This window comes from Histoplasma capsulatum, genomic scaffold, assembly GCF_000149585.1.
Source record: "Histoplasma capsulatum NAm1 scaffold_9 genomic scaffold, whole genome shotgun sequence".
In the NCBI taxonomy this organism is placed as follows: Eukaryota; Fungi; Ascomycota; class Eurotiomycetes; order Onygenales; family Ajellomycetaceae; genus Histoplasma; species Histoplasma mississippiense.
The window spans coordinates 635,762-654,886 of record NW_001813974.1 but is presented as its reverse complement, the minus strand read 5'-3'; the positions used below and the strand labels follow the sequence as shown (position 1 = coordinate 654,886).

Genomic DNA, 19,125 nt, shown 5'->3' with positions numbered 1-19,125 from the left:
TCAGAAAATGATAAAACCTATATTCTTGATTCTTGGCAAATTAGAAAAGAGTCAGAAGTTTTTAATGCTGAATTATTTGCAATTTCAAGAGCTTTTAAATTGGTTGAGATGAAGATTGAACAATGGAAAAGATTTGAGCATATTTAGATATTCTCTGATAGTCAAGCTGGGCTTAAAAGATTTCAAAGTAATAAAATCAGCAGTAGACAGTGAATGCTAGAGCTGATTTTGAAAAGTCTTTAAAATATTTAAAGAAAAATCTCACTCAATTGTTCTATTCATCTTCACTAGGTGCCTGCTCACATAGGTATATATGGCAATGAAATGGCTGATAAAGCTGCAAAAAAAGCAACTGAATTGGAAGTCTGCTTTCAAAAAATTATAACATGGGCTTATATTAAGAGAAAAATAAGAGAATCATGTTTGCAAAAATGGCAAGATATCTGGTATTTACAAAAAAAAGTGTACATTATTCCAGGTTTGAAACTAAGCCAAAATGGAAAGCTTGCTCAATAAAATGTAAAAAGAAACTTTTTACTACAATAATGCAGCTAAAGCTTGGACATGGTTATTTTAAATTATATTTAACAAAGATTAGAAATGATTTAAGTGATTTATATTCAGATTGTCAATTATATGAAAACTCAGAGCATCTTCTTTTACTTTGTACAAAGCATAAAGAGTTAAGATTGAGATTGAGAGAGAAGTTTGAATTGACACAGTTAAATTTAAAACTTTTATTCAATACAAAAACTGGAAATGAATTTTTGATTGAATATTTAAAAGAATCAAATATTGCTACAAGATTTCAATTGAATAGTTTGATCTGATAATGAATTCAATTTTTGTTTTTCTTTTTTCTTTTGTTTCTATGTATTTGCTTTAATTTTTATTCTTGTTTTTATTTTTATTTTGTTACTTTTGCTTTGAAATTTATTTTATTTTGATTATTTTTGATTTTGATTTATTTTGAAAAGTTTGATTTGTGAATGCTTTCTTTTCTTTTAATAGCTGCTGTTTTTTATACTCTTTATTTCATTTGATTTAAATTGAATGTATTGATCTGTTGTCATTCTTTTGACATTCTTTCTTAAATTGAATAATTTGAATAGTTGTTTGATTCTAAGCTGGAATTCTGCTATTGCATGTATTAAATTGACTTTGTATATTAGCTTATTCTTAAGTTGAAAAATCCTAGAGTATTTCAGGTAGATGTCATAGTTACTGACTGCATACATCTATAATGGAAGAATAATAATAATAATCTACTACTCAATCAAATGATGATTTAAATCATCATTAAATTTCTCTGTCAAGATCTTAAGTTTGTGTCTGATGTTAGTATAAAAAAAAAAGAACAGAGCAGAATAAAGATAAAGCTTCAAAATTAAGATATGATTGTGCTGCATATAACAATATTTTTCTCTGTTTGAAAAGTCAGTGTTGGCAGGAGTTTCATTCCAATGATTAATTAGAATTAGATCAAATAGATTACATAAAGTACACTAAAACATATAAATACAGTAGATCTCTCATATCATTCAGTAGTTTTTATGTATTTAATACACTAAGGTACACACTAAAAATTTGCGCTAATTGTGCCTCGCCCCCAGACGAGGAGATACCAGCGTACCTAGGTAGTCACATGCTTTTGCGTCGCCAAGCGTCGCGTCATTAAATCGCGTTGGCAACGGAGAAAATGCTATTGACAGATCTCCAATCTGAGTCTCACAACTCCCATTCTAAAGTTGAAATACCTATGTAACCCATTATTTACTATCCTTCCTCTTCAGTGAAAAACAAACGTGGTATAAGTAGCCATGGAAGCTCGAGGGCAGAACGCCAACACAATTCCAAACCATCCTCCACCTACAATCGACGACCTATTCGATTACAATGCCGGGCTTGATGAAATCCTCGGAGACACGGAGGTGAACCAACACAATAACTCATCAAATCCAACATCAGGAAGCAATAATGCACCAGCGGACTCCAACAGTGCGAGTCTGGGTCTGGATGAGGAAATCAAGGTAGCGCCCAAGAGAAGACCGGTTCCGAAATTAGACGAGGCTCGGTAAGAAGCATGTATGCAAGAGCTTCTGGCGTTTTTGACTAAACGCGGCCTTCAGATTACTATCACCAGCCGGGATCCCAAAGCTCCGAAGGGATGCAAAAAAACTCAAATTCAGGGGAAAGGGCCATGAGGTAAATAATCCACAGCCACCTTGAGCTTGATTGGCATGTGTTCTTCTTCTCAGGCTGATTCATAAATGTACATATTATTTTCTTAGTACTCTGACGCCATGCGTCTTCTCAACTTTTACCAACTCTGGCTGGATGACCTCTACCCCCGCGCAAAATTCGCAGACGGCCTAGCTATAATTGAAAAGTTGGGCCACTCGAAGCGCGTCCAAATCATGCGAAAGGAGTGGATTAACGAAGGCAAACTAAGACCAGATGTTGTTGGTAGAGATGAGGAAGCAAGCAATGACACAACCCAGCTTCCGGCTGCGAACGATGCAGTCACTCGTGATGAGCGTGATCAAAACGAAGCAGCTGAATTATTTCCCGTTGCGACCACAAATACCACCCAGCGCGAAGCAAGAACATCGCCCACCCGAGAAAACCTCGATACCACTGATGTTTCCACAGAAAATCAAATACCGTCCATTTTCGGTGGCGGGGGAGGAGGCGGGAAGATGGCAGAACACAACTTTGACAACAATGCTGATAGTGACGATGAATTTTTCGTCAGGGACGATCGCAACGATAATGCCCGTGCGAGCATGAATGTGCTACCAGGACATGACGAAAACGCACCCGAAGATGACGAGTTAGATGCTCTCTTAGCTGAGCATGAGGGTGGTGGGATGCCATCAGAACGGGAACCAACGCCTAACTCCACTACCACCATACCGAAGGGTGCAGGCCCAAGTTCAGGACTACCGCAAGTAGGCGGCTTTGATGATTTGGATGCGATGGATGATTATGGTTTTTAATACTCTGTAAATTCTGTTAGTTTAGGGAAACCGATTAACCCCACATGAAAGAAAGACATGCATGATGGTAGCTCTGGCGAGCTTTTGTTCCTATTTACTTTTTACTTTTCCCCTCTTCAATCAAGGTCAAAAACGTGGAACAAAGAGAATGAGCAAATGTATGATAGAATTTATGTAAATGCAGTGTTTGAGTGAAAAGATGGAAAATACAATGAATCGCTGATATTGAAAGCAGAAAATAAGGCCCTAGATGTGAAATTTCTGGAAAAAGTTCTGCGGAGAAAAGTGAAAAGGAAGCTTTAAATGGAAAATGATAAACCAACAGATTGAAGCAAAAAAAAAAAAAAAAAGTCAATAAATAAAAAGAGCCCAATCAATCTACCAGTACTATCCCACGATGCAATTAACCAAAACCAAGTAGAAGAAAGGTTAAAATAAAAAGAAAAGAAAAAGAAAAGAAAACCCCGAATTCAAATGAAAAGAGCCCTTGACAAAATCAACTAAATCAAATCAAATATCAAGATAAAACAAGACAAAATATTAAAACAAACAGCAAGCTCGGAAACGAGAAATTCTAAAAAAAACATCTTTAAACGTCAATTCAAGTATTTGTCGTCGTGGCAGCGATCTCAGTGAAGACTGAATACTGCCCACCAGCATCCGCCCAATTCAAACGCTTCCCGCGCACAGCAGTGTTCTCCACGATGGACGCGACTTCGATATCCTCATCAGTCCCCTGGCCGGTTTGATAGTTGGCAGAGAAGCCCCACGACCATGCACGCCCATCCTTATCGATAGCGATGGAATGTTCACTTCCACTGCCGATATGGCAAGCGTCAATACCGGGAATAGCAGTGGGCGTAATGAGAATGCGGGGTGCATTCCTATCATCACGAATAATAGATGATTCCGGTAAAGAATCGATTTTCAGACCGGTCTGGAAGCCATCAAGACGCCCAAAGGCTAGACATTCGCCCTTGGCTGTGAGGGCGAGGGAGTGGTGCGCGCCACCGCAGATTTGAATTATGTCTTTGTCTTTCAGGGACTCGACGACGAGCGGGTGAAGGATGGCCGCTTCGCTGTCACCCGCGCCCATCCTGATGCCTGTCTCGCCAAAGCTGTTGAGACCCCACGCGTAGACCTTGCCGGACTTGTGGATGGCGAAGGAGTGGTAAGAGCCGCATCCTAAGCCCACCATATTTTTGGGCAGACCGAATTCCCGGGGCTGTAGGCCGTTAATTTTGGTGCGCTCGATGATACGGCGGCCAAGCTGGTTCTGTTGGCCGGAACCCCATGCGAAGACCGAGCCTTTGTCGTTGAGAGCGAGCACGTGGTTGGCACCGCAGGTAATGGATTTGATCTTCTTGAGGGTGGGTAAGAGGACGGGAGTTCTTTGGACTGTAGATTCTCCGTCAAAACCCAGGATGCCGTCGTTGCTCTGAGCAGCATGTTGTAAGTCAATTGATTTTCAGAAAATGAAATTTAACATAGCCAATAAGGTAGATAGGACGAAATTCCGTCTTAACTCACTCTAAATGTACCCCAGCCATAGACAGATCCAACATCGGTCAGAGCGAAACTAGCACTGTCACTTGCAGCAACCTGGACAAAAACAGTATCTTCGGGGAAATACTCGGACGGAACGGCCGCAGGAGTCGATTCGAGGGGGTTCAGGCCACTATCGCTGTCGGAATCCGAGTCTGAGTCGTCCTCATCACCTTCTTTAATGTCCTTGTAGCCTCCATCCCAAGTAGTGTCGCGACCCAACGCTCCCTGGTCATTGACGCCCCAAGTCAATAGCTTATTATCATGCGTGAGTGCAACACAGTGCATGCCGCCGGTGGCAATGTGGACCACGCCAACCTTGTCCGCAGGGAGGAGCGGGTTGAGACGAGGACGCTTCACGTCAACAACGTTCTTGGCGGCACCAAGACCAAGTTCTCCGGAGCTTCCTTCGCCGCAGACATAGACGTTCAATCGCTGCGTAGGGGGGTGATTGATGACGACCTTGGGCTTGACGACGGGAGCTTTGACGACTCGGGCTTTCTTAGGCTCGCGCGTCGCAACCTCATCGGCAACCGCTTTGCGCTTCTTAGACACGTCGACTTTATCAACCTCCTCGTTGTCGCTGTCTGTAGCGTGCGAGACTCCGTTCACCTTGACTTGCTCATTTTTTTCAACTGATTTTGTCCTTTTTGAGCCAGGTTTGGGCCCAGGTTTCGCTTTTGGAGCTGTAGCATTGGTGGATGCCTTCTTCGTGGGTTCTTGGGCTGTCTTTTTTGTCACTTTGGACTTGGTGGCTGTCTGTGAGCGAGCAGCTATCGCGCTGGATGCGGCTTTTCTGGGAGCCATAGCACGCGGATTACTATTAAACGGTAATGAGCGAGGGAAGAAACGAGAGAATGGTAGTGGGAGAAGTCAAGATGACTCAATTAAGAACCCTCGAGGGGGAATATGTAGAGTCGGGGTGCTTTGAGATGTTTCAAGACGTGTTGGATTCCCTTTGTTTGCTCCTTTCTTTGCCTATGGTTTTGTTGTTGGTTTTTTTTTTTTTTTTTTTTTTTTTTGGCCAAACGCAGGATTATGTCATCACTCTTGCAACACATACCTTTCAATCAAAAGAATCAATTGAAAAAAACAAAGATGTAGCTATGCCGACAATAGGTTGGTGAATGCACTTCAGTTGACTGTTCGCTCTCAAATAACCCTTACTCCACTTCCTTATTCCATTCCCCGCCGCTATCAACTATATATGCTCAATTAACTACAGGGTCATTGCAATATAGACACCCCAATGGCTAATAAGAAAGAAACAACTTAAGGAACACATCCATCCGCCCGTAGAAATTACAGCGGTGGTTACTCATTCCCTGAGAGCTATCCCGCGAGTGTTACGATGTATCCATGGTTGGCGCTTCGGCCAGAACGACGATACAAACTCCATTCTCCATACCTAATATGCGGAGCGCAACAAGTATGTGTGAAGAGCTGAATGAAAAGCCCAAAGCGTTACCATTGTAAACGTATACAAATACGCCGTCAATATATCAGCATTGAAGCGCGCAATGTCTATAAAAGGAAATACATCCACAATGATAGGAGGCCCAGCTAACCTTGCCCAAATTCTCTGTTCAAAGGCAGATCCTATATTCTCTGCATGGGGACTGTATGGGAAGGATGACCAGTTGGGCTTCCTGAACCGCCAGACAGATGCCATTGTGGCGGAGGCTGCGAAGGAGATAGAGACGGGAGATAGATGAGAACAACTTGATAGAAATTCCAACATGGTCATTGTGTACTAGTAGTTAGGTAATTCTTTTTTGTTTGTGATCCGCATTCCTTGGATAGCTAAAGAAGGAAGTACTGTACAAAGAATAAAATATTGACTTCACGTTCTTTCATCCTGTAACTCCCGTTGCCGCTGTTTCCCGGCCGCGAAATTTATAGAGAGCTAACTTTTGAAAATCGCAGAGTATCTCTCCCCAAACTGGCCACTGGACGCCCAAAGCAAAGTGCCCTTCTTCAACTGGCAGGTGTTTCACAAACAACTTGTTGAAAAAAATCGCTTCGGACGGTGGACGATGATGTCTGGACGTTTAACACGCAAAGCAGCAGCCAGTGCCAATTTCCTGCTTTCGTCCTTCCACCTTCCTTTGCCCTTCTCCCTTCCCTCTCTCCCTACTGCCCGGCGGGCATCCACTATGCAGCCAGAGGGTCCAGATAAAATGAAAATATAGCTAATGGGGGCTCGTCCATTCCATCTTCTTGAGTAGGGGACGGACCCCGTCACTTCGACTGCTGGAAAGAAAAGAATTTCTATAACGGGGCCCCTTTTTGGGATTTACCCAAAAACGGGGGCCTTTTTTTCTTTTTTTTCTTCCCCCCCCCCCCCCCCCCCCCCCCCCCCTCCTTCTTTTTGCCGTATCTTAAAGCCCGGGCAGAGAAAGGAAAGAACCGTAGGCCGTGGAATCCTGTTGGATTTCCACAAGTGGGTATCCGAAAACCATATACACGCTGACATTTTCGAGGAGAACTTCGATTCCGTTGAAACGTCTCAAGGCCGTGTGGCTGAGTCGCAGGGCACAGAGATAAAGCGTGGAGACATACTTATCATTCAAGTTGGTAGGATGGGCCCTTGCCTCTTCCTTTCTCCCTCCTTTTTTCCCCGTCCTTTATATCTAGTCATTGCGCTGAACTAAAGTCAAAAATGACTAGGGTACATGAAGGCGTTTAACATGTTATCAATGGATGAGCTGGAAATAAAAGGGCCAAACAAAACCCACCCAATTTAATCGGCATAGAACGCAGTGAAGAGATGCCTGAATGGATATGGGAAACTTTTTCCGCAGTGGCGGGCGATCACCCGGCGTTTGAAGCGTATCGCGGGTCCCCTCTATCCATCCCCCTTTCCCACTTAGTAATCCCCAAAACCTCCACCGGGGGACGTGTTAATGTAACAGCCAATTGTTACTAATCTAACGAATCATTGAATCTGATCAGCTGCACCGCAAGGTTGGAATACGCATGAAGTGCTCCTGGCCGGCTGGGGATGTCCTACCGGAGAGTTATTCGATCTGGACAAGCTGGTCGAGGAGTGCGAGAGGCAAAATCGATGCTCTTTTTTCGTCTCGAGCGAAGTGTGCAACGTTCCGGGTGGACTTGCAAGGTAAGTGGAAATTCCGCCTGGTACTGTGTACTTTTGAGATAAAAGTGGATAGGACATAGCTGACGGAGACATACATAACATATATACAGCCCTCCAAACATTCTGGCGATATTTTAGAAATCATGGTGAATCCCCGAACCGAAGTCACGAGTTTTCTTGAGAATTCTCGGCGTTTTCCTCTTTGCTTCCTTGAGCAGCTGGGTCAGCATCATTCTGTACGTTCTCTTCCGCGTCATGTCCTTCGCCACCTTGTTGAGCGACAGTTTCAATGCCGGAGAGAATGGGTTGTGGAGCAGGAGGAACGCGTATCTTGCCACACATTACAACATCCTGACCCAGCGGCTGCCATTTGATATCACGGGGATTAAGAGCACTGATCGGTTTGCCTGTGTTATCCTTTTTCGCGTCCGGGCTGACCCCAACACCACCCTGGCCTAGAAACGTAGGAGCAACAGTAATGATAAGAGAATCGACGAAGTCAACGTATTCAGGATTTAGTAGCTCACTAATTACAGTGGCGCCGCCTTCTATCATGACGCTGGTGATTCCCTCGGTTCCTAGAGCCCGTAGAATAGCTTCCCATCTAAGCCTCCAGCTCTGGTTATATTCCACAATGCGGAGGTAATCGCCTCCGTGATTCTTGAGCGCCAGCACTTTAGCTGGCTGGATGTTTGCTCCGGGTGAGACGACAACCCATGGTGCCTTGCCCTTCCCTTCCTTGGCGGTTTTTAAAAGCCTGCATTCCGGGTCTGCAGGCCATCTTCCAGTTGGGTCCACGATAATTGGTCTGGGCTGCCACATTTTGCCTAATCCTCCGAAGCCGCCTGAGCCTGTCAGCCGACAATTGAGGCCGGGGTTATCCACCATGGCAGCTCCGACCCCGATTAAAATGGCATCATGCCGGGAGCGAAGATAGTGTGTCATCAATTTCGTTTCAGGGCCGGATAAGGCTGTTTGTACGCCGGGGAAAAGGGAAACTTTCGAATCCATGGAGGATGCATATGTTAGGGTGACGAAGGGGAACTGTCGATTCTCCTCATATCTAGGGAGATATGGCTGCAGAAAGTCCAAAGAATAGCTAGGAAACGGTAGCGCATCCGGAGGAATCTCGCAACGAGCGTTTTGGGACTCGAGCGGTGGTGGCGGCGGCGGCGGCGGCGGCGGCACAGCTCCATTACGAGGCTCTAACACGGGACCTTGAATGCGCATGATACCATGACCCTGCTGGTAATGATAACCCTCATGTTCCCTCAATTTGACATCGGGATGTAAAGCGCGCCACTTAGCCGAGACATTGCGGACATCGGTGACGCTGAAAAATTTCCCACCCGCCACCAGCAGCTTATCCGGCTCCTCACGAAACTTCGCATATATAGAGGAAGGCAGGTAGCCTTTCTCAGCTTCCTTCCTGCAATACTCTATAAGGCCCGAATTCCGCTTCACCTTGTCAATGTGGTCCAAATCATGCGAATGTGTCCGACTGCTCCCAGGGGTCCTCGTGATCGTAACGGCGGAGTAAGCTCCCTCAAACTTCACCACCTTAATCTGTACATTGCACTGGTTCCCTTCCCTAATCGCCTTCTTCCTCGCTCTCTTCCCCTCCGGCAGCGGCCTTGACGGGTTCGGTCTGCACGTCGCCCTCCGGAGTCGACACATGTAGTAATCGGTAGTCGTAAGACCGTCCTTGGTCGAATTGGATCTCTGCTTCACCCAGACGTTATCTATAAACGGCCAGTACGTACGAAACTCCTCCACGCTCATTTCCACGGAATCCTTCAGCTCAAACAGAACCTGCCGAATCCACCCGAGGTTGGGCGGATTGCTGAAGAGGCTATAATAAGCCGGGCCCGCTGGAGCAGGAGGTATCACCTGCTCGGCGTTCTGTTGTTCGGCGGGCGTTGTAAAGTCGGTATTGGTATTATTTGCCGGTTGTGGGTGGGACGTAGGCTCAGCGGACTGTGAAGGGGAGGGCCGGCGTTCCGGTTCAGCCTCGACCTGCGCTTTGATATCGTTCTGCAGTCGGGAGTCATCGTCTTCGGCATCGTCCATGTCCACGTCTTCATCTATCGGCGCCGTTTTCGGAGAGTTCTCAACATTTGATTGAATCGTGGTGTCGTTCTGCTCTGGCGGGTTCGACAGCCGCGACTGAGGGGAGCCAGATGCTGTACTAGCGCCCCCGTCGTCCATGACTACCGCTCAGGGCCGTGTGGATGGAATGTAATTGAAAGCTTCCAGTGTTTTTCTGGGACGAAGGGACTGGAAGCTTCGGGCGCCCACGGGCTTGTTTCCGTGGTTGACTTGTTGGGAGCTTAAGTATTGGAGACGCCAGAATGGAAAGGTGAGGGTAGCTTGAGTAGGGAATAGGAAAAATTTAAAAAAAACACCAGTGTAAATACTATCTTGGTGACGGTAGGAATCGCCGCCTGGAGCAGAGAGAAATGGGGTGATTAGCAAGCAATTGCTGGCCGATGCTGGAGAATGGGAGCATTCGAGGTTCAATTGAGCTTGGGACGGAGAAGAAAGTTGTGGGGATTTGGCACCAACGCCAAGAGTGCGAGAGCAAAAGGCTGAGAGAAAAAGAAAATAATGAAGTAGTTAAAATAGGGCCGGTGGAAAATGGAAAAGGATATATTTCCCTGAATGGGTAGATGTGAAATTATGGGCCTATATATTGCCTTTGCCCTCATTTGCATGCTATCCCCCGAGTGGGCTGTAGACAAAACAAATCAGTGCTAGGCGACATACGTGCAGAATGAATGCAGTCAGGCTGATCTGATCTGCCGACGGATGCTGGGGAGCTGCGTGCTTTGCAAGTGACTGGCTGACTACTGCGGATGTGTGGCGGAAAGAACTAAACAACGCGCCACGCCGATGATTCTTCATTCCTCTATTGCATGCACCCCGGTTGGTGTGTTTGAATGGGTATATCCATCTCCGAACCCAGGCTCCAACTTACCTCGAATAGGCACGACGCAACATACACAAATATATCACATCCACATCCACAAGAAGGAAGAAAGCAGAGATGACAATAAGATATAAATATAAAAGTAAAAGCATCCGACAAGCGCTATCCAGCACATCAAACAAGTCCTAACAAAAGGAGTATATCATTACAGCCCAATCTCCCCGCCCGCTTTAGCCAACATCTCATAAACCCGCGGTGGTAACTTGTACTTGATCATACCCGCGAAAACCATCAAGTCTTTCGCCATCACGAGAAGCTCATCCGCCAAGCTCTGTCTCATGCCATTCGCGTATGCCCCTTGTTGAAGTCTTTCCCGTTCGCGACCGATGCACATCATACTCCACATAATCAGCTGGCCGGCGTTCCTGGAGATGACCGGGGGAAGGGATGGGAATGCCTGCGCGGCACTGCGGATGTACGTGACAGAGCCCTGGGCTCGCAATGGGAGGATCTGGAGATTGTTGATATCCTATTAAAAGCAAAAAATGTCAGGGCACACTCTGTTATAGAGACTGAAATATATACCAAGGCACACCGTGGAAGAGGGGAAAGAAGTACAGATATGCTTACATCTAGCGCCTGCGCCCATTTCCCGGCTGCAACATTCGCCTTTGCTTCCATTGTGCGTAGCAATAGGCCACATGCATCCCTGTTGATCTGGTGTATTTTCTGGTAATAGAGCGCGTTAGTATTATAGAGCCCAATCATATTTTTAGCGAGCACAACCGGGTCATCAACCGCCGTGAGACTTAGGCTGCTTCCCTGTTCAGGAAGGGTGCTGCTTGCTTGTTGAGGCTGCTGTGGTTGTTCCTGGCTGCTCGGCGTGGTTCGCGGTTTTAGGGGCTGCAGCTTCATTGCCGAATCGCCCAAATCTACAGCAATGGCATCCGCAAGTGCGCGGTTGATTACAGAGATAACATTGTCGTATTCTTCCGCCAGGTGGTATAGCAAAACGGCGTCGGTAATGAGTCCCTTATCATCGGCCACGGCTGCTGCTTGAACAGTGATCGTCTTTAAGAATTCTTCTTGGTCGATAAGTTTGATGAGCTTCAGTCGCCGTTCGATCGCGCCCTTGATTCTGGTGCCGTCGCTGCGAATATCTCCTAGAAGGAGCGCAAAATCGCGAGTTTCCAAAATGAATTCTCTCAAAGCCTCGTGACAGACAGAAGCCTGGGATTTGCCAAGCTCTCCTGGAAGATCCGCGTTCAGGCATATAAGAGTGAAATAGTTGACTGCGGCTTCAACATAACCAGTGCGGAATTCTCGAGTATACTGCGTAATGAGTGATGCGAAGTTGATTTGAGGAAGTTGCTTAGTGCTAAACGTCACTGTTTCGCAATATTTGATTAGCAAAATCTGCGGCCATTGATCGGGGTCACAATTCATTTGGCAAATACTTACATAAATCCTCCCCTGACGCAAAAAAGTCAGAAACTCGGAGCAGGCCATAGAAATCCAGAGCAATTGCGAAATGTACAGCACTGATCGGTTCATGATACGCAAGACACGATACGGCCTGCTCGAACATGCCTCCGAGGATCTGGAGAAGGAAGAAAGTTCCATAGCCGCCGGGGCCATCTTGGCCCTTTCCAAATACTCGCAGTCCGATTTCACTGATATCACTCTGAATTTCCTCCAGTCCAAACAGCTCCCCAGCCACTTCCTCAGTTCGGCTATCTTCCCGAGCGAAAACGAACTGTAACCACATCCAATCCTCAACGCCCTGCCCGATGCCATCAAACCGACGTTGGCTGAGGTCACAGCGGCCAATGATTTTATAGCATGCCATGCGATATGGATCGACAGTATTTTCCGGAGCATTGCGCAAACGCTGCTGATACTCTCCATTGATCTTCTGCTGCAGGTCTCTGGGAAGACGCCTGTTCTGCGCATAGGTTGTCATGTAGGTAACAAATTTGTGGTCAAGTGACCGGAACCCTGGATCCTGGCTCACATATTCCGCTGCTTCCTTGACGAAACCACATCTGAGGAGATAGAAAATGAGGATCCAGCAGTAATCCTGGCCGACCATCTGGAGTTCCGTGCCATCAGGGGCAAGGTCCTTTCGTGCAGCGCGAAGGCGAATGTAAGCGCGAATCTTGTTGGTTATCGAAGGGACCCCACCAAGCTGGGCTTCCCGCGGGTTCTTTGTGATAATATTTTCGACTTCCTTTTGAAATAATTGTTCCAAAAATTTTCGCGACCCTTCGATAATTCTCTTTCTCATCCTTGTTGCTCCAACGGAATGTAAAGAATCATCTAGGTAGTCGCCCGCGAATTGTCGTTCCTTGAGCACACCAGATTCTGAAAGACTAGCGGAGTTCGGGCTTTCATTTACCATGCTGATCAGGGCATGGTAAGCTTCTAATAATTGCCGTGGAACCTAAAAGCCGGTTGTTAGCAATAACAAATAGAATTATTCTTTTGGGTTAAAATAAAAAGGGATAATAATTCACGTACATCCCCACCGGCGACACGCTCGGTTTCTGCAAATCGATGTAGAATCGGGAAACTCCTTTCTTGGAGTCTCGCCTCATTCAACTCCTGAACGCTGGTCGCAAAGTGCCGAAGTTTTTCTCTCAGGAAACGAGAATCAGCAGAGGCAACTCCCGCACCATCCTCGTTACGCATTACGGAATCAGAAAGATACTGGGAAGTACGCCCGTTGACTGAAGGAGACCCAATAACGGATTTCCCCAACGCCGACCGACCAAATATGCTGCGCCTGCCAATGGCATCGCCGCCCCGCGGCATACCTGTTCCCCCAGCGGACCGTCCCAGTGCAGCTGATTTTCCAAAGGAGCCGCGGGATGAAGAATCAGACGTTCCCCGCGCAGAGTCATCCCTGGACATCAAGCCGAAATGCTCGTAGATCTTTTTGCGCTGCTCGTCCCAGTTGACATTCACTTTCTCCTCGAGAAAAGCGTCAAAGTCCTTACGGACACGGGCAAGACTTTCAGCAACCATCGCTTCCCGCCCACGTTGCTGAACCTGCCGTAGAAACTTCTGATTGTCGGGATCGAATGTGTCGGTGCTCTTGAATGGGCTGCTCGCTGTAGTTTGGCTACCCAGCATTTTCAAATCCTGCAAGACTTGGCCAGGCGAGATACCGGAAGCAGCAAGAGAGTAGTGTCTGAGGAAAATACGACTACGCATTAGCAAATATCGCATGGTAATATATATAAACTGCTTAATTCGAAAGATGAGGGTAAAATATTACGCTTTATTATCCGGCCATTTTCCTCCCAGTCCTCGCCGCTCGCCAGGCGCCCCCAAACCTCGCGCAGCTCTCCGAATATCATCCAAACCAAGCTGAAGATTCGGAAGGTCCGCAGAAGCTGCATCTCCAGTAGACGCGTGTGGACGTTTTTTACCCCGCTCCAACAAGCTACTGAAGTACGCAGGTTGAGTGGACTGAGAAGCAGCAATGGGCTGTGTTGCTGGCTGGGACTGCGGTTGGGTTTGCGCTCCCGGCTGGTTCCCCAAAAGCGACGAGCCTAGAGTGTTTTGTGTGGTGGTTTGACCGAAGGAGGGAGTAGTTGCTGGCTGGCTAGTAACTGCTGGGGCGCTAGGTAGCAAGGACCCAAATGGGTTGGATCGTTGCGGTTGTTGCTGCTGTTGTAGTTGCTGCGATTGTGAGTCCCCGAGATCGAGTAAACTTCGCTTTGCAGGTTGATTTGTTGCTGCACCTCCAAAGACGGAGCTTTGCTGGCCGGTGTTTGGGAACATGATGGGTTCCCTACGTAGTAGTATAGAGGTGCTCTGAATGTTTGTTGCTAGGGATGCTGGATGTTGAAGTTCTTTTTGTCAAAGGAAGAAAGAAAGGGAATAGGTTATATATGAAGTGAGCGTCCGAGAGAAGCTGGAATACCCCGGCGAGCTTGACCAATTTGCAAGTTCAAGCACCTGCTATCCAGACAGAGAAGCTCGTCGTCGTCGTCGTCGTCGTCGTCGTTCTATCAATAAAAAAGCTGCTCTTTTTGGATGTATACACCGGAACAACACTTTTCCCGGGACCAAGCTAATATTTTTGTTCCTAGTTAAAAGCCATCTATATAGAAAACCCCAATCCTGATACCCCGTACCGACAGTCCCCGGTCTCAATCCCTCATCCACCATCCTCATATTTCGTCCGCGTTATCCCGTTGCCCAGCATGCCCGTTTTCCAAGCCAAGCGCTTTCGTCCCTCGACAGGCTCCGGCTCAACCCTGGGCGAGCGACTGGGAGCGAAATACCGCGCAAACCTCAGCAAACACCCGTTCTTGCTCTTCGGCCTGCCCTTCATCGGTATCATGGTAGCTGGGTCCTTTGTCCTCACCCCCGCTACGGCATTGAGATACGAGCGCCACGATCGTAAAGTGCAGCAATTGAGCCAGGAAGAGGCGATGGGTTTGGGGCTCAAGGGTCCGGATGACGATGATGCGCAGGTCAAACGGAATCCACGGCGGAGAGTGCTGGGGAGTGAGAAAGAGGAATACTATGTTCGTTTTTACCGTTTTACTTTGTCTTGTTTTGTTTCCCCCCCCTGGAGGGGAGCGGGGGGCAAGAGAAAGCTTTCTTCCCCTCCTTCTTTCTGCTTATTTTACGAACGAAGAAAAGTCCCACTTTTATTCTATTTCTTTGCTGGCCTTACAAAGCACAAAGATAGCTAATCGAATTTTGTGCACCCTATATATAGAAACTCATGGCCAAAGACCTTGATAACTGGGAACAAAAGCGCGTGCGACGCTTCAAAGGCGAGCCAGACGGTAGATTGTGAACGACCCGAGAAAACACCAATAAACACTGTCCCCCATCCGAGGTCAACAAGTTCCTCACACTCAAAAACCCAACCCAGGTTGCCAAACGCAACGCCAAAAAACAGGAAATCACAGCGTTACTATTTTTATATATATAATATCCTCCATTTCGCCGATGATCGGGAGTTGCTACAAAAACCGGAGAAAAAAAAATGACTGATCACCCCCGCGATAATTAATCCCGCCGAACTTGTTTAATAGGATTACTGAAGGGCCCCATGCCAACCAGCCAACGAAGAACCATGGGACCAAACGCAGCTCCCTGCGACAGCCCTGCGAGAGCCCTGGAACAGCCACGCGTGCGGTTGGATGATCCGCAATTCTTTAACCGCGAAACTCTTGCCCTGCAGCCAAGAACCAGAATAATCAAAACAAAGGAAAGGGAAAGGAAACTGTAGGAGGATAACGTTGGTTGTCATTACTAAACTAACTACGCGAGAGCAATACAATATGTTGGGGGGCACGTGATAGGGTAGCCGTAGTACCCCCTAACTGTGGGATGTCTAAGTGGTTGTATTAGCATGTCGGCCGCTGAGGCATATATTTGCGGTGCGCTAGTCCGTGATAGGCAGCCTAGGGCCAACACCTCCCCTCGGACTAGCAGCCGTACAGATATCTATCTATCTAGAAATCCTATTATACATGAAATCAAATCAAATCAAATCAAATGAAATCAAATCTATCTATCCTTCTATCCTTCACCCTTTCGGCATCTGTGAGGCTTCGGTTCGTGATAGTAGTATCGATGTTTGAAAAGTTGTTTAGTGACAGAGGTAGTGGTGGTGTCAGTGGTATTCTTAATGATGGATCTCATCATGATCATCTTCGTGGTATATCTGGTGGTGATTCTAACAGTGATAGAGGCGGTTCCGACAGAAGGTTCATCAACGATTCTTGTGGTAGATTCTTCAGTAGATGGAGGAGTAATGACAGTGACTTGTATAGCCAGTTCCATCTCATCCTCCCCTTGTTTCATATCCTCTTGATCTCTTGACAGAGAATCAGAGTTTTCAGCTGATTTTTGTAAGGATTTTCCCAACCTTCTGTCCCAATATTCATTCATTCTCTTCAGACATTCATTTTGCTTTTTCAGATATTCATGTTGCTTTTTCAAATATTCCATCATCATCTGTATCAAGGTATCGGTCGTTGGTGTTGGGCCCGGTGGCCCAGTGGTAGGTTCGTATTCATCATTGCTAGCTGGGGTATCCATCCCCATGGTAGCTCGAGTTCTAGGAGGATTTCTTCCCCCTATATCAATCAATTTTTAATCTTTTCCCGCGATCAAAGCTCTTCTAGCCTTCGTCAGGATCCCTTCTGCTGATCAGCGTAGCAGCTCGCGAGACGTTAGATGCCTCAGATAGGCAGTGGGAGGTTCTTAATATATTTATAAAAAAAAACAAGCAATCCGGGTCATAACCTGTGGGACGTCTAAGTGGTTGTATTAGCATGTCGGCCGCTGAGGCATATATGTGCGGTGCGCTAGTCCGTGATAGGCAGCCTAGGGCCAACACTAAATTATCACGTGAGCGAATCATCAGGTGACAATTAGCCTGGCTAACCCATCGCAATTGATCCAATGTGAGTAAAGACATCAAAGCTTAGCTATCCAATATATGCGCGAGGGCTTTGTTTCCAGCCGGCTCAATCTTCATCATGGCTACCGATCACGGCCGGCCAATTGTCCCGCCAAGGGTCCTGAAAACTGACTATCCCGTATGTGTTTTCCTTTTCACCTGTTCCCACTCTCTGTCTGTAATTTACTAACTCAGAGTTACTTTTGTCTCCTAGGTAATTGATACGGATCCGTACGCTCGTCCCAATTCCGAGACCAATTCTCGATATGCTCTATTTCTAACGTTAATCGCAGTCATGTAAAACGAGTATTTGGATATGCAAGGCCGTCCGATTATGCCGTTGGGGCTGGCGTTGCTGCAATATCACCGGCTCTCTTTTGGATGATGGAACGAATGCATCCGGCGGGTGCTAGGCCGGGAACCTTTGGCAAAGCTATGCGATTGGCAACGGCAATTGGCATGTTCGGTGGCCTACTCACCGTATACAATACATCATGTAGTACGTTGACTTTTGTTCAATGGTACCCTTGTTAACTTTTCGGGAGTTTCCAAATTGACCAATCCATTGTTTTTCCCGCACTGCAGAACGTTTCTACGGCTTTACGGAAAATAAACGGGAGGTCGACATGGACATGCGTGAGATGGTTGCCAAGGTTAAGAAAGGGGAGCCTTTATACGGAGTCTCGTCGCTCTCTCCTTATATGCAAGGGGTTGCAGCTCGGAATTCGCGATATTCCTCTCTATTCATCCATGTCATTCCTTGGTTCAATTTTGTGAATCACGACCAGGTATAATTTCTCCGGCTCATACGAGATTTTGTTACTTTTATTGGAACCCTGACTAACATTTTCGGATTAACAGCACGGCGTGGACACCGCGAAGTACTATCAACAAGCTGAGCGAGAGCTAGAAGCAGAACGTCAAAAAGCAGCGTCCTCGTCATAATATTCTATTTTAAGCTGTCATTTGTCCAAGGGTACTCTGTCAAACTAATTTCCTGTTGCTCCTGCTTCTTTCAACGTTTCTCCATAGGGATTGAAGTGAATATTGTATATATATAGTAGATGAAAGTTCCATAAATTTGATGTTCCTTTTCAGGAGAGGAAAAGAAAATGAATGTGCGGCGCAAAATGATTTTAAGAAGCTGAGTTATGCGTTATGTCAGGGGCAAAATCTCCGCGAATTCCATCCCCATGCTCGCATCTTCGCCAAAATCATTCTTTAGTTCCCGACCTTTTTTCGGTTTTGGGTTGGGCGCTAGGTTGAATGATGAGTTTTTGAAGCGAGAAAAAGAATAAAGATCTGCCATTATATAATAAATGTAGTTGAATGTTGATTATTACGTACCTCTTTCATTCTCTTGGATATAAAATCGGCGTAATAACATAATTGCTTCCTTCCGGAATAGTCCTCCCGTAAGGCCATATGGTGGATCAATTCCTGGGCTACCGAAAGTAATGCCGATAGTTTTAGCAACGGATCCCTGTCGGTTGTAGAAGGTAGACATGGACTCACTCGGAGTGTAAATTGAGGACACCTCCAGTCCCTCCAAAACGTTCATTTGCGCACCCAAAATAGACATGCCTGATCTGGTATTGTCTTAACGCAGATGCACACATTATACATGGCTCAACAGTCACGTAGAGGTCTGTTTCACGAAATATGCTTCGTGGATACTTCCTCAACACTTCTTCAATAGCTAGGAATTCTGCATGTCTGGTCCCCTAGATCAGTATCAGATCAGCCTGCATCTCTTGCGCTAGCTGAAATAAAATTAAAAAACACTGTTCTGAACCTTACGTTCATCGACTTATTCGTGTCGTTCATACCAGACCCGATGACTTCGTCATTATGGACGAGTACGCAGCCGACTGGAGTTTCACCACTTGCTAGGGCTTCTTCACCCTTTGTATTCATTTGAATTAGCGAGATGACCCCGAAGAACAGCACCCCTGAGTACATACCATATCAAGGGCTTTCTTCATAAAATATTCATGTTTTTGGGCATCACTGGCAAACCGTATGCCAGGGCTGTTCTGTTCCATCTGCTCCGTTTTCGTATTTCGCCGGAGTTCATCTGCTGTGGTCTGCTTGATTGTTCCAATTGTAACTTTGA

The 19,125-nt window shown here is 46.4% G+C and overlaps 9 protein-coding genes across 9 annotated transcripts; 4 read left to right on the top strand and 5 right to left on the bottom strand.

Moving 5' to 3' along the window:
• Window positions 1-1,820: 1,820 nt before the first annotated feature.
• On the top strand, window positions 1,821-2,999 carry HCAG_07673 (predicted protein; the record flags this gene model as incomplete). The annotated part of the gene is made up of 3 exons (XM_001537314.1): window positions 1,821-2,074; window positions 2,130-2,205; window positions 2,292-2,999. 3 exons carry the CDS (start codon window positions 1,821-1,823, stop codon window positions 2,997-2,999), a joined length of 1,038 nt encoding a protein of 345 aa, XP_001537364.1.
• A 601-nt stretch (window positions 3,000-3,600) lies between these two features.
• Window positions 3,601-5,351, bottom strand: HCAG_07672 (conserved hypothetical protein; the record flags this gene model as incomplete). The annotated part of the gene is made up of 2 exons (XM_001537313.1): window positions 3,601-4,437; window positions 4,530-5,351. 2 exons carry the CDS (start codon window positions 5,349-5,351, stop codon window positions 3,601-3,603), a joined length of 1,659 nt encoding a protein of 552 aa, XP_001537363.1.
• Window positions 5,352-5,650: 299 nt separating this feature from the next.
• Window positions 5,651-6,259, top strand: HCAG_07671 (predicted protein; the record flags this gene model as incomplete). Its single annotated transcript, XM_001537312.1, has 3 exons — window positions 5,651-5,663; window positions 5,822-5,973; window positions 6,137-6,259. The coding sequence occupies 3 exons, from the start codon at window positions 5,651-5,653 to the stop codon at window positions 6,257-6,259; spliced, it is 288 nt and encodes a 95-aa protein (XP_001537362.1).
• A 1,550-nt stretch (window positions 6,260-7,809) lies between these two features.
• On the bottom strand, window positions 7,810-9,852 carry HCAG_07670 (conserved hypothetical protein; the record flags this gene model as incomplete). The annotated part of the gene is made up of 2 exons (XM_001537311.1): window positions 7,810-9,386; window positions 9,834-9,852. 2 exons carry the CDS (start codon window positions 9,850-9,852, stop codon window positions 7,810-7,812), a joined length of 1,596 nt encoding a protein of 531 aa, XP_001537361.1.
• A 926-nt stretch (window positions 9,853-10,778) lies between these two features.
• HCAG_07669 (conserved hypothetical protein) lies at window positions 10,779-14,362 on the bottom strand (the record flags this gene model as incomplete). The annotated part of the gene is made up of 5 exons (XM_001537310.1): window positions 10,779-11,102; window positions 11,204-11,961; window positions 12,035-13,016; window positions 13,094-13,766; window positions 13,854-14,362. The coding sequence occupies 5 exons, from the start codon at window positions 14,360-14,362 to the stop codon at window positions 10,779-10,781; spliced, it is 3,246 nt and encodes a 1,081-aa protein (XP_001537360.1).
• A 425-nt stretch (window positions 14,363-14,787) lies between these two features.
• On the top strand, window positions 14,788-15,392 carry HCAG_07668 (conserved hypothetical protein; the record flags this gene model as incomplete). The annotated part of the gene is made up of 2 exons (XM_001537309.1): window positions 14,788-15,114; window positions 15,312-15,392. The coding sequence occupies 2 exons, from the start codon at window positions 14,788-14,790 to the stop codon at window positions 15,390-15,392; spliced, it is 408 nt and encodes a 135-aa protein (XP_001537359.1).
• Window positions 15,393-16,123: 731 nt separating this feature from the next.
• On the bottom strand, window positions 16,124-16,645 carry HCAG_07667 (predicted protein; the record flags this gene model as incomplete). Its single annotated transcript, XM_001537308.1, has 1 exon — window positions 16,124-16,645. The coding sequence occupies one exon, from the start codon at window positions 16,643-16,645 to the stop codon at window positions 16,124-16,126; it is 522 nt and encodes a 173-aa protein (XP_001537358.1).
• A 443-nt stretch (window positions 16,646-17,088) lies between these two features.
• HCAG_07666 (NADH-ubiquinone oxidoreductase 21 kDa subunit) lies at window positions 17,089-17,954 on the top strand (the record flags this gene model as incomplete). The annotated part of the gene is made up of 5 exons (XM_001537307.1): window positions 17,089-17,148; window positions 17,224-17,306; window positions 17,333-17,508; window positions 17,595-17,797; window positions 17,871-17,954. The coding sequence occupies 5 exons, from the start codon at window positions 17,089-17,091 to the stop codon at window positions 17,952-17,954; spliced, it is 606 nt and encodes a 201-aa protein (XP_001537357.1).
• Window positions 17,955-18,165: 211 nt separating this feature from the next.
• Window positions 18,166-18,976, bottom strand: HCAG_07665 (hypothetical protein; the record flags this gene model as incomplete). The annotated part of the gene is made up of 5 exons (XM_001537306.1): window positions 18,166-18,311; window positions 18,357-18,598; window positions 18,687-18,733; window positions 18,810-18,914; window positions 18,974-18,976. 5 exons carry the CDS (start codon window positions 18,974-18,976, stop codon window positions 18,166-18,168), a joined length of 543 nt encoding a protein of 180 aa, XP_001537356.1.
• Between the last annotated feature and the right edge of the window lie 149 nt (window positions 18,977-19,125).